Source organism: Gymnodraco acuticeps, unplaced genomic scaffold (genome assembly GCF_902827175.1).
Source record: "Gymnodraco acuticeps unplaced genomic scaffold, fGymAcu1.1, whole genome shotgun sequence".
In the NCBI taxonomy this organism is placed as follows: Eukaryota; Metazoa; Chordata; class Actinopteri; order Perciformes; family Bathydraconidae; genus Gymnodraco; species Gymnodraco acuticeps.
Window position 1 is genome coordinate 1666434 of NW_022990295.1, and position 17826 is coordinate 1684259.

At 39.7% G+C, this 17826-nt stretch overlaps 2 protein-coding genes across 2 annotated transcripts; both read left to right on the top strand.

Moving 5' to 3' along the window:
* The first annotated feature begins 773 nt into the window (after window positions 1-773).
* lck (LCK proto-oncogene, Src family tyrosine kinase) lies at window positions 774-12879 on the top strand. The gene is made up of 13 exons (XM_034222367.1): window positions 774-991; window positions 2637-2748; window positions 3339-3399; window positions 4068-4158; window positions 4798-4896; window positions 5043-5146; window positions 5594-5743; window positions 5832-5984; window positions 7247-7426; window positions 9345-9421; window positions 11404-11557; window positions 11665-11796; window positions 11905-12879. Exons 2-13 carry the CDS (start codon window positions 2641-2643, stop codon window positions 12099-12101), a joined length of 1506 nt encoding a protein of 501 aa, XP_034078258.1. The 5' UTR covers window positions 774-991; window positions 2637-2640; the 3' UTR covers window positions 12102-12879.
* A 168-nt stretch (window positions 12880-13047) lies between these two features.
* Window positions 13048-17780, top strand: LOC117549992 (probable histone deacetylase 1-B). The gene is made up of 14 exons (XM_034222239.1): window positions 13048-13209; window positions 13948-14060; window positions 14142-14259; window positions 14387-14461; window positions 14588-14726; window positions 14926-15067; window positions 15145-15237; window positions 15332-15440; window positions 15553-15693; window positions 15935-16043; window positions 16257-16387; window positions 16514-16684; window positions 16799-16850; window positions 16930-17780. Exons 1-14 carry the CDS (start codon window positions 13158-13160, stop codon window positions 16955-16957), a joined length of 1473 nt encoding a protein of 490 aa, XP_034078130.1. The 5' UTR covers window positions 13048-13157; the 3' UTR covers window positions 16958-17780.
* The last annotated feature ends 46 nt before the right edge of the window (window positions 17781-17826 follow it).

The following is a 17826-nucleotide window of genomic DNA, read 5'->3' on the forward strand; positions in this document are numbered from 1 at the left end:
TGCACTTCCTGGAAGGTTTGGACCGACTTCCTGCCAGCGCGAGCTCTGTTGCAGCAGCAGCTCACCACAAGAGAAGAGAAGCGGCCTGCAGCAGAGAAAGATTTAGAACTTTACATGCAGGGCTGAACGTGATCATTCTCCGAGTAGCAATGGTTTAAACATGATGATTAGTTTACACTGACATTTGTTTTTTTTGCCTCTCTGCAAGTGAGATGTTTGTGACTCATGTTGTCTATAATTTTCCTATTTGATTGTCATTGAAAACCAAGGCCAAAGTCTATTTTTAAAATGGTTCGCTGGCCACACTGAGACACAAACCACATGTGTAATTGACAAAATAGACTTGTTTACTTGATACTTAACCTGTCGTCTGACACTACAACACAGGAAACACAACTGTCCCCATTCGCCAAATTGGTGATTTATCTGGTACATTGTTTATTATAATTATTTATAATCAATCTGATACTGTTCGTATATTATTATATCATGTATATTATTAATTACAATCTTTCATAGCAGGTTCTCTTGAATAACCCTGCATCACTTCACCTTAAAGGTCACAGATCTACAGATGATACACACAAAAGTCGAATATATAACTGAACCACTGTCTCACATATAGCCTCCTTTTTTAAAACTGTGTTGGAAACATCTTTGGGAAAGGTGCTGTCCTGACCCCTTTACCATGGAGCCTTTAACTGCTCGCACACAGCTGCAAGTTGAAGCACCTGTTATAGAAGAAGCCTGCAGAGCAACCCTCAACCTTTCAACGACAGGAAACTCTGCTGTCACTCCAAGGTGTGTGTTCGCACATTCAGTTAGTGACTATAAGAGAAGCGGATGATGACATCTTCACACCCGTTGTGAAAAACTACCTTACTGCTAAATAGACTTTTCTTTACAAAAGAGAAATATTTAAAAAGTAGCTTTATGGAGGCACGTGATATCTGATATTGCACATTTGAAGAGACATTTCATATTTCAAAAGGTAAGTGTCATACTTAGATTCTATCGTTGTCGTATAGTTTTAAAATGTAGAGAAAGAAAAATGAATAAACTAAAAGTGATCATTTGTCTTTAGTTATCATGTGTTACATGACAAGTGATACATAAATCAGACAGGATGTTTAGAGTTTGCAGATTCGTTTTGTCTTTAATGTAATTTAATGTAATGGAAAATAGAGAAAAATTATGTCAAAGCCAGAGTTATGTCCCTATAGCTACACTCACTATGTTTTTGTTGCCTGGTTCTAAATTAATGTGTATACAAAAATATTTCATTAGCACTGTCGATAAAAATCACTATGATAAAAGGAACAACGTACAAACAAAAGATGCCTTCTCTTTCAAATAAAACATGCATGCAGTTTAATATTAAAGTTAAATGTTCTTTAGACGTATTTGTAAGTTGAAAGCTGTCACACAAACTGTGAATACGAGAGACACAATGTAGGTGATGAAGACTAGACTATGAAGTACAAAAAACGAATAAAATGTGAAATGTTGGAATTGGAACAGAGCTGCATCAACATAAAAATCTCATAAAATAAATATTTGTGTTGATATTTCGTTACATTTTTAAATCTAGTTTATTTGTTTATGTTCATAATGTTTTGTTTTTAAAGGTGTGGTTATTATCCTACATGCTTCACTTACAATGTCAACATGTATCAGGTCATTATTCAGACTAACAGAGTTTCTTCATGATACTCTGCAAACAATAACAATCAGTATTTGTTTGCCAAGGCCTTCAGATCATAAAAAAAGAGGGTAGCCCCTGAATGGAAAATGCTGACTTTGTGTGACTCTGTGAGTACTGGCCAGAATGCGTAGGAGTGCTGATAATTGAGAAAAAAACCTAGAAAACTCCTCATAGGTCAAAGTGATCGCTCCTCAGGCTCTCAGTGCAGTGTTGTGCTGTTGGCGGGTCAGACCTCTCCAGATTGTTCTCACGGCTCTGAGCCTTTGGGCTGCGTTTAGCCCACTGACCCTGTTCCATGAGCGGCCCGCTGGGAGCCAAGTGAGCTTAAGAAAGCCAGCTCATACAGTGCACCAGTGTAAAACAAAATACAGAGCACCCCATGCTGGATTATACAAGATTAGTATCTTTTAGAATTTCATAGTGCTTGAGGTAGAATTAGAACATGTCCACACACTTGCAATAATAGGAAGTAACAATGTAGCTGTTTGTCACAGTGCTGGATGTGATTTTATTTGCAGGTTTATAGTGTCGAAACAGTGCCTACAGATAAAGCTTTCACATGTGTTAGGCCCTTTGTTTCCAGCACTAAGTCTCCATTTTGAGGCGAGGCCCTAATCACATCCGATAACAGTATGACAGTTTTTGTTTTCTGTCCACTGCAACGCAATTTTAGTTCATTTAGTTAATTTTTTTCCAAACCAAATTTGACATCTATCTTTTAAAATGCATCGCAAACTGTAAACGGTCTTGGATTGGTATGCGAGACGTCTGATATAGCTTTCATGTCTCTTAAGGAATTTAAGAGACATGAAAGCTATATCAGACGCCGCACAAAAAAAGAAAATACTTTCACACGCCATAAAAAAATGTATGGACATTCTTTTATGAACCCTAATGCCCATAATGCTTTAATTAAACCTCTTAATTCCAGAAAAATGGGCTGCAACTGCAGTTCGGACTATTCAGACAGCGACTGGATTGAGAACTTGGATGAAATCTGTGACCACTGCAACTGCGCCATACCCCCCCAGTCATGCAACCCAGTAAGTGTCACTGCACATATTGTATGTACAGGCGTGTGTTTTGTCAGTTCATTATACATTGTAGTGTTTGAATGTGTGTAAGTGAGCTTCACGTGAATGGCCTTTGGTTGTTTGTGTGGTTTAATGTGAACGACCCCTTGCACATAAGTTCACTGCAGTACATGTGAGAGTGTGTGAACATTTCATAGGGTGCAATGAATTCAATTCATGGCGTGTAAATGATGTAAACATTTCCAAGAAAAATAGAGCAATCTGTTTTTGTGTCCATAACGGTTTATAACCTACATGCCTGTGAGGGAAGTTCTCTTTTGTGTTTGTGATTAAATGACAGCGTAATCATTCCCTCTGTGTTTTTTGTTTCCTCTGCATGAGTAAGATATCCCGTTAGATTAGAAATAAAGTAGAAAGCCACCTGTGCGTGGCACATTATGTTGAGACATTTTGTCTGGGAGAAAAACCTAAACTGTGATAACATTGGCCTAATAACCTGACATTTATTTGACATGAATGTGATACTTACTTATTTTTTCTGCCGGATTCTTCTTTTGTTCTTTGGAAAGTCTAATATTGTTTTGTTTTTTGATCTCCAGTACACAGACCAGCTTATTCATCACCCATCACAGTATTCACCTCCTACATCTCCTCTACCAGGTGACTAAATACAACAAACTGTTCTACATTTGCAAGTAGTAAAGTGAATACAAATAAAAGTGATAAAATATTATTGAATGTGTAAATACATTTAAAAGCTTTTGATTTTATTCCTTTATTCCACAGTTAGCATTTTATAATTTGCACACACAATAATTTGCCTCACCAACCTTTTTGTAACATCTCCCCATCTCCCTTATAGTTTAAATATTGTGTCTAAATGCAGGAGCATAAGAAGTTAACATTTCCTTTCTTCCTTTACAAAAATCTAAATTGTGAACCTCTTCGTATTAGTTATTTATGGATTAAATTACATGTACAACTAAGCATGAATGGAGTTTAGCTAATTTCCTGCCAATGTGGCTTCACCTCGCTCCGTTTCCCATATGTTCCTCCTTTTTTTCCCCAGCCCACTTTACCTTTAGCCACATAAACAATAATGCACAATACACATACTGTAAGCGCTATCCAGAAGACTAAGCTTTACCACTGTCCCCACTCACCATCGCCTTCGAGCCTTTACAAGCTGCCAATTGCCAAAATATAAATATCAAAACAACTAAAGCCTTTAATATATTCTAATAGTACGTTTTGGGAGTGAAATCTGTGGCTAATATGTTTCACCTAATATATTTCATTCTTTCAAAAATGTACAAACCTCCTTGCAGACAACCTTGTGCTGGCCATATACAGTTATGAACCCAACCATGATGGAGACCTGGGCTTTCAGAAGGGAGACAAACTCAAGATCATCAACAAGTAAGCTGCTCATTACCGTAAAGTAAAGATAGGGAAATATATCTTAGAATATTTAGGTCCCAGACAACAATTCATAGACTATCCACTCACCTCAACATAACCTAAAGCTTCATTTACATTTTAGGCCTACAGAATATATACATATACAGGAAATAAGGGAACATGTTGGTTTGGTTAGTGGAATTTTTAAATAAAAACATGGCTTTATTAATGTGAAAAACTCCAAAAAATACTCTAAAATGTAATTGAACTTTTCAAATAAATAAATAAAATATGTGTTCATTTTGTTTGTGTGTTTTAACACTCAGAAAATACAATACAGTGTTTGGTTGGAAAAAGGCAAAAATAAATATATAAACAATTGAGGTTTAAGGGAGAACTATTCCTTTTTTGAAATGTCAAGTTTAAGAACCTATACAGTGTGGGGAATTTTGTTGAATTGACCATCTTCACTGTAAAACAAGACATTCCCACGCCTAATGTGACATGCGGTTCATTTGATGCACTGATCATTAGCAGTGCAGAGAACCCCTTTTTCCGTGGGGGGCTAACTGAAACTGCTTTCTGAATATGTACTCTGTCTCTCAGAAAGTCTAGACGGCTGTGTTTCATTTGTAAAAGTCACTCTTTTGCCCTCAGGGAAGATCCAGAGTGGTATTTGGCGGAGTCTCTCACCACAGGCCAGCGGGGCTACATCCCATACAACTTTGTTGCGATGACCACCATGGAGACAGAATCGTACGTCACACAGGAAACATAATCATACATCTCTCAACGCCATGTCACTCAACCTCAACACCATCTCATATCATGTGTGCTGTGTCCCTGAGGGAAGGGAAGTGGTTTGCTTATAGTGTGAAGCATATCGTGTATTTGTGTTGCAGGTGGTTCTTTAAGAACATTTCGAGAAACGAAGCCACGCGGCTCCTCCTCTCTCCCGGGAATACACTGGGCTCCTTCTTGATTCGAGAGAGTGAGACAACCCAAGGTGATATTTTTGTCATCATGTCATTGACTCAAAAGGCAGTTTCTCAGCAGCATATTTGGAGTATGGCCTTTCATTGTTATTTGCTTAAAGGTGCTATCGGTAGAATATTAAGACTTTGATATATTTCTTTACAATAATACAACACACAAAAGGTGTGGCTTTCCCCATGTTACTTTGTCTTGTTATGACTGGCAGATGACCCATTTCCCACAACTCCCTTCCTGCTTCCAAACTCGTTTAACATGTTTGATTTCAGTTTTGCTTTACCAGTCTGAAATGCAAACATTACTAGATGTGTCATAAATCAATATAGTGTAATGTAAAGAAGTGAGAGAAAAAAAAGTTTTTTCACCAATAGGCCTATACTTAAACTTCCATCGATTTGTGAGGTTCCGATATCTTTAGTTGAAAACATCTCGATTCCATTATGTTTCTTCTTTGTTCCAGGCTCATTCTCCTTATCAATCAGGGACTTGGACCACAACACTGGGGAAGTAGTCAAGCACTACAGAATCCGCAACATGGACGATGGTGGCTTCTACATCACAGCCAAGATATCCTTTAGCTCGCTGAAAGAGATGGTCCAGCATCACTCACGTGCGTGCAGCATGTTGAAAAGACTAACAAGATCGCTGTGGGGTCTTTATCTAAATGATTCTAAACGTGTGGTCTCTGTATCGTTCAGGTGAGGCAGAGGGGTTGTGCACAAAGCTGGTGAAGCCGTGTCAGTCGAGGGCACCACAGAAGCCCTGGTGGCAGGATGAGTGGGAGATTCCCAGAGAGTCCCTGAAGCTGGAGCAAAAGCTGGGAGCAGGACAGTTTGGCGAAGTCTGGATGGGTAAGGGACAGAGAAGACCCTATGGGGGAAATGATTGATCCAATTCAATTATTTAAGTGTAATTTTTTTCTATTTTGTACATAATGGTTTGCACAATTTTGCACAGACCCATCACATGTGCAGAGCCCTGTTATCAAGTTGTGGGCACCTAAAGCCTTTAGCCTGGGTTTTTCCACAGCGTATGCAGAACAGTTTCCTAAACACGGTCTTAATTGTAGGCTTGTATGAGCTAGTTCACTGAAGAATGATGAGGTATTATCCCTGTTATGCAACAGCACTCAAACAACATCAATCTAAATTTGCAAAGAGCTCATGAATTGGATGAATGGTCTCTTAACAATTCTTGCATAAACACAATTGTTGAGTATTAAGTCGGAAAATGTGCTGATCACAAGGGTATCAGTTTTAATCATCTGTGCCACAACGTCCTTATTATTCAATTGAAGGGGTAATTACCTTCTCTTTTCCATCCTCAATTGCCAGCTCAATTCAACATGCCAAACAAACCCTTGTATTCGAGATAAACATTGCCAACCATGGAACTTGTCCTCATTACACAGCCACTCTCTATTTACGAAATCTTCTTGCATGTAGTCTGGGCACTGTATTGGTTTCTCTATTCACGTCCAAAGATTGGGGACTTTCAAGGGCATGTTTACATAATGGGAGTGGTTTTCATTTGCTATAAAAGTTTTATTTCATTTTCATTTTGTTTCCAATGCTACGCTTCATGCATGGTGTGAGATGCTTAGCATTTCATGAGCGTGGCTGTGGGTTTGAGTGACATGTTTTAATGTAGCAGATCTGGAATGAAGTCATGTTTGCATGACAGTCATGTGGAACTATTGTCAGTATGTCATAACAACTGTATTTATCACTGCATTACTTTGGTCAACCCCTAAGTTTTATTCTAGTACCAAAATTAGGTCCACATTTTTGATCGCGAGTGAATTCACTCACCAACTATTAGTTGGATAAACATTAATGCTACAAACATGCATGTTCCTAAGAGACTGATAAGTTAAGGTTTTTCATTTGGCGCCATGAGAAGAACATTATTTTAATTACTACAAATTGAGCAAATACATTTTAATGCGTTTGCTAGCCAACAAAAATTGTGGAAAACATTATACCTGCTTAACATTAGCATGTTAACATTGTGATAAGCACTGCACTGCTGTACCTGCTAGCATGTCTGCAGACTCTTTGTCTTGTTTTAAACAATGCCCTTCAACCACTGATGTCCAAATGTATATTTTCAGGTATCTACAATAATGACAGGAGGGTGGCAATTAAGAACCTGAAGATAGGCACAATGACGGTGGAAGCCTTCCTGGCAGAGGCCAACATGATGAAGAACTTGCAGCATCCACGTCTCGTCCGCCTCTTCGCCGTTGTCACGCAAGAGCCAATATATATTGTCACGGAGTACATGGAGAATGGTGGGTAGAAACAAGAGGAAACTCCAGTTATCTCTTATAGCATGAAAATAAAAGGAAAACCATGGTCCCAGGGTATTTCCATCATCCTCAATTGAAGCTAAATTAAACAGAGATTCTTCTTTAATCATACCAGCTTCTTTTCAATTCACTTAGTCAGCTGGAGTATGTCTAAGCCTGTCTGAAACGATCATTTCCTTAATCCCAGGCCCTGTTGCCCGAAAACCAAAGGCGGTGTCATAAGCATAATGTCTGGGCCTGGGGAAAAATAAATTATAGGCAGCGGCGTAGATGTTCAGGATCAAACATGTTGATCTGGAATTAAAAAAATTGTTGTTAGAGCACTTGCTTTAACAAAAGACTGGGCTGCCCCAAGTGTTTCATCCTTTTCATTAGTCATCGTATTTGCAGACTTCAGTGACTCTGTTGAATTAGCTTTTGAACACACAGCTGCCTTCCTATGTTTGATAAGAGATGTAAACATTACTGAAATAATACTGTATAATCAACCCGTGCATGGACATGAATGCAGCTGTGAGATCAAACCTAAATAAGGGAGCTCGGTCATGAGCCTCGCCTCCCAAAGCATGCTGCTCTGCTGAAGTGGCCTGCCTTCTGATAGGCTATTTTCAGCTTCTCCTCGCAACGCTCCAGTATTCGCCACTCTGTGCTAAAATGTCTCAAAGCAAACATGAACTTTCACTTATTTTCCGGGCCCCTCCAGTCAGGTTACTAGTGTTTACTCACGAAAGGGAAGTCCCAGTCTCCTGGCTCATCTGAGACAAGAGGGTGTTAAAATAGGAGAGGGTGATTCATCAGGTTATTGTTCACAAAGACCCCTTGATGATACTTGGCTACTTTCCAGATTTTTTTACGCACATTGCATCCACAGACACTCACAAGCACATTGAACCACAAACAAAGGAAATAAAAAGAGGCAATCGTAACAGATGCAAACAACTTTCCATATGACATGCTCTCTATACCCTGTAATAGTTTATCACGCACAAGTGCAGCAGTCATTTGTAAGTCATGCAGTATCTTTAATATAAAAAAATATGTTTAATTCTCCTTCCCGGAGGAACAACAACAATATGCATAGAGAGATGCTGTCACAAACACAGCTTTAGCCTTGCAGCAGAATTGAATGGAGTGCCTTTGTATGGTCTTGTATGAGTGGCCTGTAAACCAACAGTAGTGGCTCTACATGAGGCTGCCTCTTTGTCTGGGATCCACGTGTGGACAGGACACAATTGTCGCCTCTGTGTTCAAGAGAAAGGATGGCTCGTAGTTCCCGTCTTTTCAGTTTTTATTATGGAAGACAACAAAGATGGAAAAAAACAGGCGTGTCAACCCGGCTTCCTTTTGTGACCTTGACAAAAAGCGTTCCTCCAGACTTCAAAAGCTGTCTTCCTGACTTTAAGCAGAGGAGCAAAGGCCTCCTCTTTCCTGGCACAGTCATTCCTCTTATTTCCTTTGGTTTGACTTGGTTGGCTTGTGTGCAGAGTTATTGTTCTGTGCTTATCAAACTCAACACAAAGTCTGCTGTCAGAAACTATATACATCAACTTGACTGATGTTTGTGCACTTCCTCAAAGTGTTATGTCCCCTGTTTTAAACTGCTATTCTGGTCCAACTGTCTATTTATGTCCATGAGCAATCATGAGTTTTTTTACCAAGGAAAATGTAATCTTCTAGAACAAACTTGGCTTTACTTTTGTTGTCCAATTCAATTATAGCTGGTTTTGTGCTATTCAGCATGCACTTGTGGTTGTAACCTACTTTATAGATATATTTGGTTGTAGAAATAGGTTGCTAGAGTCCATCTGTTTAGGCTGACATGATTTTTTGTTACAAAATGTTTTTTGTTCAGCAAAACGTGCTTGTCTGAAAAGATACAACTTAAATGTCATTTTTACAGGAAGCCTAGTGGATTACTTGAAAACCACAGAGGGAGGCAGTTTGCCAGTGAACAATCTGATAGACATGGCGGCTCAGGCAAGACAACTCTCTTTTTTACTGTCAATGAATCTGTGCTTTTATCTACATTCTCCATTTACCATACTCTGTTTCGTTTATTCTTTCACAGCCTATTCTCTCAGCATGATCCTCATAGACAGGAAACTAGCCACTGTTGTAATGAGACTTACACTCAACGCTGTATGACAGAGCAGGGTGTGTGTGTGTGTGTGTGTGTGTGTGTGTGTGTGTGTGTGTGTGTGTGTGTGTGTGTGTGTGTGTGTGTGTGTGTGTGTGTGTGTGTGTGTGTGTGTGTGAGCAGAGGTGCATGTGGTCTAGACATGTTGTCACAAATAAAACTGGTTACAACCAAAGAACCAGAATAGGGGAGAGATTCACCTTTTTATTGACCCATGTGAAAGTTCTTGTTGTGATTTTAAGCCTGAAAAAAGACAAATCTGGTCAGTTACACACCAGAAGTGTAAACAAGGATTAACACCGACTAAAAGTTCAAGGGGTATAACAACATTTTGGGAGTACACTTATTATGTATTTTGTGCCGAGGGCTTCACTAGAATATGATACCGTTCTCATATGTTTCTGTTAAATATGAAGCTACAGCCAGGAGACAGTTATCTTAGCCTAGCACACATACTGGAAACAGAGGGAAACAGCTAGTCTGGCTTTAAAAGTTAACACAATATGCCTACCAGCTCATCAACAGCTCACTTATCAACATGTTATATCTGGTTTAAAAAGCTTTATACTATTGGACAGCGCCAGCCATTTGGCCATGGTTCCAATCTTTAAGCTAGGCTAGGTTTAGCTAAGCTACTGGTTCTAGCTTAACTTTTAGCATACAGATAAGAACGGTATAAATCTTCTTATCCAGCACACAGCAACGTGAAAGGATATGAACAAAATATCGCAATGTTATCATTCCTGCATCTACTTCTTTAAATGTTAGACGCTAATAAAGGAATTTAGTGGGTGTGGGAAACCCAGCCACCGGAAGACAGAATGATCTTTCAAAGTCTAACAAGAGATTCTTCATTTGAGAATAGTTTCATACAGAGCTTTGAGGTAAACATGGTTTAAAAAAGACTAGCGAGTCGTCATGCTCTTGTGGTAAAAGCCCTAGCAAGTAACTCTAAAATTAAAGTGATGAATGACCTTGCTCGGCCACAGTAGCCCATTGGACCCTCTGTCCACATACTTAAACCTTGACTAAAATGTCATGTGTATACATGAATGGAATCAGAAGAGTTCTAGATTGTACTGAAATATCAGCTAGGAGAGTAAAGCAGATACCTATAATTTACTGAATTCAAAGTAATGCTTTAAAGTTTCCGATTGAATCATACCACAATCAAATGGAGAGTGAAGAGGCGTTAAATTGCCTGAATTGGAAGTCATGACGACGGTAGAAGTTTATGAAATACACAGACATACGTACATCTCACGTTTCTGACAAGCCCCCCAGGGCTAATAGCACCTATGTGATACATTCTTGTGTCTGACATATACACCACTGACCCAGCAAAATGTAGAGAGTTAGAAACATTTACACAAACACACAAATGACACAGATGCTTATTAACTGTGGATTGTGAATTCTGTGGAAATCTTAATAAGATAACATCAATTGCTTTGTGCGTTAGTTTCAAGTTGCATCATAGGTCTGCTTATGTAGAAATGACTAATGATTGAATCAGAAACAGTCACTGGAATATTCAGCCAGTCTGTATAAGGTGAAGGCAAGACTGCAGCCTTTAGTATCAGGAAGTAGAGCGGTTACAGCTGGATGCACCTGGGTGGAATACAGAGGTAAAGGGTATAAGGAACTGACCTGGGGACGTGGGAAACTCCCTGCTTTGGGAGTGAACCAAAGCTGTCCATCTGTCCAACACACACAAATATTACACAATACTAAACCATACACAAGTCACTTACACTCACACTAATTCCATGCTTGAACACACAGTGATAGGACTTGTCTGATGATGTGCTGCCTCCTGCAGGTGGCGGATGGCATGGCTTTCATTGAGCAGAAGAATTACATTCATCGAGACGTGAGAGCAGCCAATATTCTGGTGTCCTGTGAGCTCATTTGTAAGATTGCTGACTTCGGACTGGCGAGGCTGATTGAGGACAATGAATACACAGCAAGAGAAGGTAACACATCCTCGGACAAATCACCCATGTTTGTCTCGAAGTCAAAACAAAAATCTAAGTATGATATAAATCTGTACAGAAGATAAGGTTTCTTGCTGTGTTCATAGGTGCAAAGTTCCCCATCAAATGGACGGCTCCAGAGGCTATCAACTATGGCACCTTTTCCATAAAGTCTGATGTGTGGTCATTTGGGATCCTCCTCACAGAAATAGTGACATATGGACGCATACCCTACCCTGGTAAATACTCATTAATTCTCATACAAGTCCATCCCAAATTCCTTTCTTAAAACACCTAAGTAAAAGTATTACATTTTTGAGACCATTGACAATTTAACTGTTTTTCAGGTATGTCCAACCCAGAGGTAATCCAGAACCTGGACCGGGGCTACAGAATGCCGAGGCCAGAAAACTGTCCAGAGGGGCTTTATAACGTCATGTGTCTTTGCTGGGGGGAAAACCCAGAGGACAGGCCCACCTTCGAGTACCTGAGGAGCGTTCTGGAGGATTTCTTCACGGCCACAGAGAGGCAGTACCAGGAGTAGCTCTCAAGAAGCAGAAAGACATTCAGACTTACAATACATGTACTCAAACTAAAGGCATTGCTCGTGAAGATGGATGCTGGATTTTGTTTTATTTGTCTTTAAACAGTAGGCTATGAGTATTTTGCTTCTACATGAATTGTATTTTTATAGTGGCCTCTTGTGGAACTATAAACCAGGAAACTCTTGCAACAGCTGGAGAGGGAAGTGATCAGCATGCTGCTTGAATAGACATGGGAACTGTTGCTGAGAAAGTAGCAGCTCTCCTGGTGCTCATTATTAAGATGTAAATACTCTCAAAGTACTCAGCTATGTTTTACCTCGAAACATTTATATATTTGTTCCTTCCTACTGGTTTTACTTACAGATAAAAGCTTAACATGGATGTTGTTTTGCTGTTACTTAAAATACAGCAGAACCGATCACAACCCATTTCACCAATGATCCCCCATCAGATTAAACTTGGTATGTTTCATACGTAAAAATAATCAAATGTTTTATTGATGCTTTTATGACTATAAATACATGTAATTAATAATACAAAATATGTGCTTTCTGGACACTGTAGTTTTAATCGTGGGTGCTGAAATTATGAAGTTATAAAAAAAACGTTTTCAGACACTAACTGTTAGTGTAGGCTATGTGATCATGGATTTCAATAATGTAATGAGGTGTGGAAAAATTCAAGTTGTTTCAGCTGCATTACTCCATTAGGAAAACTATTAACTTTACATATATATGCCTATGTTTGCTGTTAAATAAACTTGTATGGGAAAAAACTGCCATCGTCCTTATCACATTTGTCAAAAATCTAAATGTTGTTGCCTTGGGTTTTGAAGAATATACAGCACATTTTCCGATAATAATGCAATGATGTACTCAATGACAAATCTGCAAAGGGGTTAAAAACTACAAATACGTCACAGAGTGGGACGGGCTATAACTCTATCGCCCCCTGTTGAAGGCAGCTATCATTACCTCCCATTGATTCGCCTTGATACAAACTATCCGCCTCTCGTCTCTTGCGTTGTGCGGGGAAAGCCAGCAAAAGGCAGTAAAATGGCGCTTAGTTCTCAAGGAACAAAGAAAAAAGTTTGCTACTACTATGACGGTGAGTACTGTTTTCCTTGTACATTACAAACCGTTCGTGCGTATGTGTGAAATCCTGCACTTCGTGCCAACAAAGGTTGTAGTTTATTTATTCAGCCTCTTGTGCTAACCTGGCACGTTAGCTAAGCTAGCTAGCTTGAGTCGCAGGCGGGTCTCATCATCTCAGTGTAACGCAGAGCTGCTAAGTCCACAGACAGTATTTATGCCCTAATAGTATATCCGCGGTTCCAATTGATGCGTTAGTTTCCAGTAAAACACACTTGCATGCATTTATCCACCAAATAGCAGCATTTAAAACCAAATTAGTAGCCGTTACTAGCTACACAGCTAACAATGGGTAAATGAGTACTTCATTGTCGCCTCAATTAACGCCAGCACCAAGCTAGCCTTACAACGGCTCATCGTGCTACCCCCGAATACCCGGTAGTTAGCATTAGATACTGTTTTGGTCTCGATGTATTGATCCGTGTAATATGGCGCAACCTTGGAAATGTAGCTGGGTACTTAGTTTACTTTCATAGACCCGATTTTACCCCAGGATGTAGTTTATAGAGATCTCTTGCAGGATCCCAAATACATTTTTGTTGAAATCCTCGACGATCTTTTCAGTGCCCAGACCAGGAAGTTGTAGGACCTACTGTTATTTAACTTTTTACTTTGTGTTTACATTTGTTGAACGTTTACATTTGAAATAGAACCAAAAAATCCAACATGTTGTGTTTATTTTTTTATATTTCAGGTGATGTTGGAAACTACTACTATGGACAGGGGCACCCCATGAAGCCCCACCGAATCCGCATGACTCATAACTTGTTGCTCAACTATGGACTCTACAGAAAGATGGAGATATATGTATGTTAAAAGTAACATTTTAAATTAATCAGCCACACCAACTCCCGTGTCTCAGGAACTAAGTTGTCCTCTGTGTTTCAGCGTCCACACAAAGCCAGTGGAGAAGAGATGACCAAGTATCACAGTGATGATTACATCAAGTTCCTGCGTTCAATTCGACCGGACAACATGTCAGAATACAGCAAACAAATGCAGAGATGTGAGCTTAATCACAGATGTCCTTTGCATCAGTAAAGACATTGTCTTTGTGCTCATCAAACTAACTGCATACATTCTGAAATGAGAAATAGCAATAATGTGTTTATTTCTCTGCTGCTGCTTTGCAGTTAATGTGGGAGAGGACTGTCCAGTGTTTGATGGGTTGTTCGAGTTCTGCCAGCTCTCAGGAGGGGGCTCTGTTGGTACGTTTTTTGTTTGTAAATTCAGCTGGAACAATATGCTATGTTAAACTATTTTCATGCCATAGTTCCCCCATTAATCTGTCAAATTCAGTATTGGCAGGTTGTTAACTCTTCTCTGTTCTCCAGCTGGTGCGGTGAAGTTGAACAAACAGCAGACGGACATCGCCATCAACTGGGCTGGAGGCCTGCATCACGCCAAGAAGTCTGAGGCCTCCGGGTTTTGCTACGTCAACGACATTGTTCTGGCAATTCTTGAGTTACTGAAGTGAGTACAAAGGACCTATCATAGTCATTCAAGTACTGGTTTGCTTTGCATAATTGTGATATTTTTGGGAAAACATGTACTGTTTAAGGTCTAGTAAGAAAGCCTTCTAAATGTGCAAATTGAGAATAGACTGCAAGATGTTTTTTCTTAGGCTAAATCCAAAGTTTCATCACCTAACGGATGTGTTTGCTCTTTTCAGATACCACCAGAGAGTTCTGTACATCGACATTGACATCCATCATGGAGACGGTGTGGAGGAGGCTTTCTACACCACAGACCGTGTCATGACGGTGTCCTTCCACAAGTATGGAGAGTACTTCCCTGGCACAGGCGACCTGAGGGTAAGCTTTGAAATATGTTTTACAGATTGGAGTCACATAGTTATAAGGTTAGCTGACCTCTTTCTTGTTCTCTGCAGGACATCGGTGCTGGTAAGGGTAAATATTACGCTGTGAATTACCCGCTGAGGGATGGGATTGACGATGAGTCTTATGAAGCCATATTCAAACCTGTAAGTAAACAAAGACTTGACTTTGATGTTTGGGTAGTTGTGATCTCTCTGATGGAAAGAAGGATTTTAAGAGTGGATGTTGTTGTTTGTTCAGATCATGGCCAAGGTGATGGAGATGTACCAACCCAGCGCAGTGGTTCTGCAGTGTGGAGCTGATTCTCTGTCAGGAGACAGGCTCGGTTGCTTTAACCTCACCATTAAAGGTAAATTCACAAAACATCCCTTTATTTAGATGCACAACTGCCTGCAATGCCTTGACTACAGTCTATCTGACAAGCCAAATAATCTCTTTTTTTTTTCATTCTGTGTTCTCAGGCCATGCAAAGTGTGTAGAGTACATGAAGAGCTTCAACCTGCCACTGCTCATGCTGGGAGGAGGAGGCTACACCATCCGTAACGTGGCACGATGCTGGACTTATGAGACGGCTGTGGCCCTGGATACCTCCATCCCCAACGGTGAGCCTTTTAATGCTCTTTAGAGTCAAATTCTGTGGTGTGGTGGTAAACAAAACATTTTAGAATGTTTCAGAAATAATTGAATCTATTAATAAGTCTGTTGTCAGATCCATTGATTAAACTGCAGTTGCAATAGTTTCCCAGCAAGTGAAAAGAGAGATATAGACTTGAGTATCCTTATACAAACAATCAATTAACTTCTTCATTATTATCTAATGAACAAAAAATGTACATTTCTCAGAGCTCCCATACAATGACTACTTTGAGTACTTTGGACCAGACTTCAAGCTGCACATCAGCCCCTCCAACATGACCAACCAGAACACCAATGACTACCTGGAGAAGATCAAGTAAGTGCATCAAATTGGATTTATGTGTATTTTCGCAATCGCATTTCAAATAACACGTTAGTAACAAAATCTAGACATTTTTGGTGTTGAAATTGTACTTGTAAATAGCGGTTTCAACCCTGTAAATGTAAGAATTTGGCCATATGTTGGGTACAGGTTTTTATCTCCGGTCCTTTAGTGTTCAGTATGTTCAACTTGCATTCTGTTCGACAGGCAGCGCTTGTTTGAGAACTTGCGCATGCTGCCCCACGCCCCGGGGGTCCAGATGCAGGCCATCCCTGAGGACGCTGTGCAGGAGGACAGTGGAGACGAGGAGGAGGATGACCCCAACAAACGCATCTCGAGTAAGAACCTCTTCCGTAGACATAACTTTCTTACATATTCACATCGGGTATCTGGAGATTATGCAGCTATCCATTTCAAACTAGTGTTCCATGTTTTAATTGAACCCTCTGCTCTGTTAACTTCAGTCCGTGCTCACGACAAGAGGATAGCGTGTGAGGAGGAGTTCTCTGATTCTGAGGATGAAGGCGAAGGAGGCCGCAGAAACGCAGCCAGCTTCAAGAAAGCCAAGCGAGCCAAGACTGAAGGAGAGAAGGAGGGAGAAGAAAAGGAGAAGAAGACTGAGGAGGAAACGAAAGGTATACATACAAAAATATATGTATATTCTTTTTATCTCATTGGTCAGATAATTCTATATAATTCATAGGCAGTTTTGTTGTGATCGCTAAACATTTGTTTGTTTTCTTTTACAGAAGTAAAAGAAGAAGAGAAGGCACCAGAGGAGGAGAAAATGGACACATCAAAGTAAGAAAACACTTGACCGTATTTTACAGGAAGTGGTCATTGTCTGGTGCTAATCATTTCCTCTCTCTTGGTCCTTTAGGCCGAAGGAAGAGTCCAAGACGCCTTGAAGTCCTCAGCAGCTAATGGTGCCAATTCGGTTGATAAGAACAAGCTTTGTTTGGATAAATCATCTTTCCAGGCTGCTGCTGTGGAAATCAGTGAAGAAATATACCTTTGTATTGAGACCCTTCTTCCTCAAAATGGGATAGGGATCTTACTATTTTCTAGGACACCTTTTCAACCTTACCTGTTTATGGACCGAGGTCAAACTGCGTGTTTTTGATTATTGTTTTTGTATTATCATTTATTTTTTATTCTTAATCTTTTTATTCTATGACACTTACTTTTCCCTTGTAATGCAACTGTCTAAAAATGGCTAGTACATGTATGCTTTTATATATCTGAACGATTTATTTAAATCATAGATATTTTGGCTACTGTTTTGTCTTTCAGTCCCAATTGTCATGTGTCTTTGAAAATGTAGTTGAAGCATGTTTATTCAATAGATCCTTTTCTGTAATACATTTGTGTCACTGGCCTTGCCTGCTGAAGTCACTGAGATTGGTTAAAAGGGTTGTGAATACCTGATAACCTTTTCATATGGCACAGTGAAGGTCAGTTACACTCATTTTAGGATGTGTCCTTTACACATTGACATCTTCAAATCCCTGGGACTCCCGCCACACTATTGATAATGTTTAGAGTCCTGTCACGTGATGTCAGGGCTTAAATTCCACATGAATTTGGACTTGAATATCCAGCGTAAAGTACTTAAATGGGAAGAAAGACAAATGCCAGAATTCATTTGTTGTATATATTTGTATTCTGAAATCTGACAGACCATGTGTGCAAACACACTTTTAACACCAATAAAAAAAAACTACCCTTAAACATTATGTACCTTTTGTTGTTAATACAAATGTTAAGCTAGCAGAAT